At 41.5% G+C, this 5,097-nt stretch overlaps 1 protein-coding gene across 3 annotated transcripts; it reads left to right on the top strand.

Moving 5' to 3' along the window:
* The first annotated feature begins 6 nt into the window (after window positions 1–6).
* Window positions 7–3,636, top strand: POLR2K (RNA polymerase II subunit K). Of its 3 annotated transcripts, none has more exons than XM_031058978.1 (4): window positions 7–36; window positions 2,192–2,255; window positions 2,975–3,067; window positions 3,480–3,636. In XM_031058978.1, the coding sequence occupies exons 2-4, from the start codon at window positions 2,195–2,197 to the stop codon at window positions 3,500–3,502; spliced, it is 177 nt and encodes a 58-aa protein (XP_030914838.1). In that variant the 5' UTR covers window positions 7–36; window positions 2,192–2,194; the 3' UTR covers window positions 3,503–3,636. The 3 variants fall into 3 exon arrangements, with proteins under 3 accessions (XP_030914838.1, XP_005423511.1, XP_030914839.1); XM_005423454.2 differs by having other exon boundaries at window positions 7–27; XM_031058979.1 differs by lacking the exon at window positions 7–36 and adding an exon at window positions 890–1,189.
* Window positions 3,637–5,097: the final 1,461 nt, after the last annotated feature.

The raw sequence follows: 5,097 nt of genomic DNA on the forward strand, positions 1-5,097 counted from the left end.
GCTTCTGCGTGCCAGACCCGCGGGACGGTGCGGGAGGTCGGAATTGGGGCGGGATGGGGAGCCTGCGGCCCGTGGGCTGTGAGAAGGGCTGTCTGCCCTTCTCCTTCGCGGGCTCTGCGGGACGTGAAGGAGCGGGTTGGCCTCTTTTAGGGGTGCATAAAAGATGCGCGGAGAGAGGACCTCATTGATATGTAAAAATATCTGAAGCGAGGGGTGCCAAGAAGATGAAGCCAGGCTCCTCTGGTTGGTGCCAAGCGCTAGGACAGTAGGCAGCAGGCAGAAACTGAGGCACAAGAAATTCCACCTAAATAGGAGGAAGAACTTCTTTACGGTGCGGATGACAGCTCACTGAACAGATTGTTCAGAGAGTTGCAGAGTCCCCTTCGCTGGAGATAACTCAGAAACCATCTCGGTGCACTCTTCTGCCACGTGCTCTAGAATGATCCTGCTTAAGCTGGGAGGTTGGACCAGGTGACCCACTGTGGTCCCTTCCAGCCTTTCCTATTCTGTGCTTTGCTGAGGTGCTCTTGCACATGGTACCCCCATGTCTCTGCAATGGATTTTGGCTGCACCCCAGCACATGTTGGTGCATCACTGGGCCTGTTGGCTCTGTCAGCTTGGTAGCACTTAGGGCTGCAGGGTGTGTGAAGGCCAGCTAAACTATGGTACCTCCCTGCAAAACACAGAACTGTAATTCACTGCTGCCTTTAGCAGCAGTGTAATTTTGCTGCACAAGCAGCACTAACCCAGGTTATTTAGCTACAGCTGTGACCCACCTTAGTTCAGCTGTGTTTTAGATGTCTGCTGTTTTCCAGTGGTAATGGGTGACTGCTCATATCTCACTGCAACATGCTGGCACAAAAAACTGTAGCACATGTGAGTTAAGATGCCACTATCAAGTATGCCACAAGTATACTTGAAAGCTGTAGAGTTTAATAGATTCTTTCCAGTTCTCCTAAATGGAGTGACATAGTGGAAGTTTTAAAAAGATGGTTTGTCAAGTGTTGATCAGACTCCTAAAGTATGAAATGTCCCTGTCCTGTTTTCAGTATCACAGTTTTCCCAGCTGAATTTATGCTGAAACAAACTCTGAAGATGAGGGAAATAATATTTGCTGTAATATTAAGCAAAAGCATCTGAGAACCCTTCTCATAGGGAAGCATCAAGAAGGCTATTCACTGGCATAAGGGTTAGGATTTCTTGTCTTCTGTGTCAGAACAGCAATACAGAAAACAGCAGCCTCAAAAAACTTAATAGGAAATATTCATGTTCTTGTCTAGACTTAAATTTGGTGGGGAAAAAAGTGTTTATCTATGTACAGTAACCACCTTAAAATTCATGGTTGCAAGTACATTTACATGATAGGGTAGGATTACTTAAAGATTGGTAGAGTGTTTGTGGAGTATATGTAACTATTTATTCTGATGCCATGAAGAAATACATGTCTTTAAATAAGTCTGAACAATCAAAACCATTATGGGACATTAAGAGCTGTTTGGAGAATAGCATTGAGTTATTATTCTTGATTTGGTAGGATTTGAAGGGTTGAATTTCATCTCTATGGCCCCTCATTGTTTGGGTTTTTGTTTTGTTTTGTTTTGCTTTTTAATTTCTGCTACTCTTCTACCCACAGTCTGTTCCTTGTATTTCTAATACCTTAGAACAACAAATAGTGTATCAGGTTAGCTAGTGTGTCAAAGAGGGAGGAAAGATGACAAGGCTTACCTTCTTTGTTTAGTACCATTGTTACATGAGTGGCATATAAGAAATTATTGAACTTTATATTTCCAGCAAGGAAATTCTTAACATTGGCAGGAAGGAGGGAAAAAATATATATATTACTCATTGGTCTTTAATGTTTAAAATACTGTTTAATAGAAAATATCATGCTGTCCTCATCCTTAGAGGTTTTCTGTACCAGAGTGGTAAAGCTGCATGGAACCTGATGTTACTTTGTTTTTAAGAAGTTGAACTAAATGACTTTCTGAAGTCTCTTTCAGCCTGAATTAACCCATGCCCTGTGCATCAAATATAAATGGAATTTGTTTGTATTTACTTTTAAGGAAGTGATTTCATGTTCTCTTACCTTTAGCTTGAAATATTAAAGTGATTGTGCATGCTTTGGAAACAAAAAACAAACCAAAAATCCCAAACCCAAGCTAATGTGCATGTTGTGTATTTTTTGTTTTAGAATATGGATTCACAGAAGGATGTTCAGCCTCCAAAGCAGCAGCCAATGATTTACATTTGTGGAGGTAAAGACATTACTAATTTTTTTATTAGTGATTTATTACTGATTATTTTACTTGTTACTGGAGATTTGGTGTTTTAATGAATGGTGCTTAGTCATTACATAGATATAAATAGTTGCAGTGTATATCCTGATGATGTTTAAAGCTTTGTGCATTGATGGTGACACATGTATGGGGTACATACACAGTGTTGTGGAAGTAATTCCCTAGAGCTTGTGTTGCTCTGTGGAGCTCCTCGATCTCTGTATGTTTTATTGACAGTGCTGTAAGGGCACTCAGCTTTCCCTGAAGTACAGTAGTCAAATTCTCTCTTACCTATAGATAAATCAGCAACTTAAAAATTGGTGATTTTCAGGAATCCCTGCAATATTTTGTCTTTTAAGGCAATAGACTTTGGGTTTTAGAGGGGTGAACTGAAATTTTCATTAGTAGACAATCTAGTATCAAGTGTGGAATGTGTTCTATGCAGTAATATTTGGGTGATTTTTAGCAAGATTCTCCTTTATCTTAATGTAAGTGAAGCTTGCTTTTTATTTTCTCTTTTTCTTTTTTTTTTCACGGTGTTTTGTTACCATTGAGCTCTTGATACAGATTCATTGCACTTGCTATGTTTGTTTGCCACAGGTAGGAATTTGACTATCACAACTTTTCAAAGTTATCTGTGCATTAACAGTGCTGTTCTTCTTTGCTTCCACTTTCTTTTTCTTCCTCCATAACATCAGAATGTCATACAGAAAATGAAATAAAGGCGAGAGATCCTATTAGGTGCAGAGAATGTGGCTACAGAATAATGTACAAGAAAAGGACAAAAAGATGTATCCTTTTACAAGTGCACTTGAATGCCTTTGGAAAGCTGTGGATGAAGACAAGGGGAAACAGAATGTAAGGGAAACAAAAGATTCAAAAAATCACATAGCACTTCTTCAGGGTCAAAAATCAATATAGGAGAGCAAACTACTATAGCACAATCTCTGCAATGTTATTTGGCATCTGAATTTCTTTTCTGGCACTTTCTCTTTTATTTTTTCCATTTTCTTTCTAGATTAAGTTACTATAGTCTGCTGGGTAACATACTGGGAATTGTAGATATTATTCAGCATCTTATTAAAGATGACTTTTGAAATACTTTATGTAGAAAGTTGTGATTAGATTTAGACAGTCTCTTTTCCTCTCCCCCATCTTTTTTTCAATCACAACATATATTTTTCTTTAACTGCATTATTCCAGTGGTAGTTTTTGATGCTCGATGATGTCTGCTGAAGATAGTGACTTCATGATACAATCGTTCTGATAACTTTGTTCTGTAAAGCTGTTTGTGTGTAAATGCACGCTCTTTATTTGTGTTTTAAGAGATTGAAATATTAAAGTTCACTGTAAAACTAAATTTTGTCTATATTGTCTTCCATCAGTAGATTTCTAAAGCTGTTGTTTAAATTGTAGTCGAAGTATGCAGTGTTTTTTAAATTCAGTGATAATTGTATTCTTTTAAAGTTATCTTTGTTTTCATTACTCTCATCTGAACTTTATTTGCATTTTAACTTTGCTGAATGTTCTTTGGACTGGTGAACTGCATAAAATAACTGTGGTTTGAATAAATTCTACTGAAAATAAATAGCTAGATTTGAAACAGATCTGGATTTCAAAAAAGAAAATCTTAAAGGACATCAGAGCACCCAATTCTGGCACCCAGTTGTGGACATGTCAAAAGTATGGATGTCTGAAAGTGTGAAAAAATAATTTCTCCTGAAAGAAGACGAGAGGGAGGCAAGTTAAACATTAAGAAGCAATGCGGAAACAGAAATTTCTTAAGTGCTGTTTGACTTGTTTGTATTCAAGGAAAGAATTAGATCTGTGTTACAAAGATTTTTTGGGTAGCACCCCAAAAAAATGGGATCTTCTTTTGCTTTTCAGATGACTTTTCTGGGGTCTGTAATAAGTGGTGGATTTGTGATGAGCCAAAACTTTTTGCATCTGTCTGTAATGTGTGTTATGTAATACCACTGAAAGGTACTGCAGCATACTGCTGGATTGTGCGTGCCTGATATCTGTTTTGGTGGTGCTAACGGTGCTGAGATAACTTGCTTAACTCATCCACTGTAAAAATATCTTTTTTAAGGTCTGCATGACTGTGTGATGGCTTGTAAATGAACTGCAGTGGCTTGTTATAGGGGATGAAAAGAGCATTCTGAGATGCTGTTTTGAAGCTGTTTGGTTAAGATTTTCTTAGGTACCTGATCTATGCTATAAAGACTAGATTTTTTTTTCATGGAAACCAGATACACTCGAGTGTAAATGAAAACCCTTTTTACTACACAGTTGCCATCAGTTCGCCAGCCTGGCCCGCACAGCGTGCACCTTGTGCCTGCACGGCAGAACGAAGGGGTCGGCTGTGACACGGCTGCTCGGAAGGGTGAGGAGGAGCGGGCGGCAGCAGCGCTGCCGAAGCTCGCCGGCGAACGGGGGCGGGCTTGGTCCCTGTGCGGGCACGCCGGGTGCCTCTGGCTGCCGGACAACCGCGGCGAAGAGCCCCCACTGCCCTCGGGAAGGGGCACGGACCTCCTTTGGAGAGCAGCGCCGGGGAAGTCCAGAGCTGACGGGCAACACTTAACTGGGACACCGGCAACGGGAAAGGGACCGCTTGCTCTCCGCTGAGTGAAATACTACGGTGAAACACAAGGGTGGCGCTTACGAGAGCTGCCCCCCGGGCGCTGTATCTCTGCCCGCCCTCGGCAGGCGCTCCCCTCAGCCCGGATCCCCGCCCTGAGCCCCAGCTGCGCCTGCGCGGCCTGGGCGGGGGCCGGGCGACCCCGGCTGCAGGGTGGGCAGGGCCGCGTCCGCGTCCCGG

This window comes from Geospiza fortis, unplaced genomic scaffold (genome assembly GCF_000277835.1).
Source record: "Geospiza fortis unplaced genomic scaffold, GeoFor_1.0 scaffold200, whole genome shotgun sequence".
Taxonomy (NCBI): Eukaryota; Metazoa; Chordata; class Aves; order Passeriformes; family Thraupidae; genus Geospiza; species Geospiza fortis.

Bases quoted from the DNA above. Each gene is read 5' to 3' on its own strand.
- POLR2K (XM_031058978.1), top strand. From the start codon at position 2,195: ATGGATTCACAGAAGGATGTTCAGCCTCCAAAGCAGCAGCCAATGATT. The intron at 2,256-2,974 runs GTAAAGACATTA...CCATAACATCAG, and splicing joins AATGATTTACATTTGTGGAG to AATGTCATACAGAAAATGAA. The intron at 3,068-3,479 runs GTATCCTTTTAC...GCATTATTCCAG, and splicing joins CAAGAAAAGGACAAAAAGAT to TGGTAGTTTTTGATGCTCGA.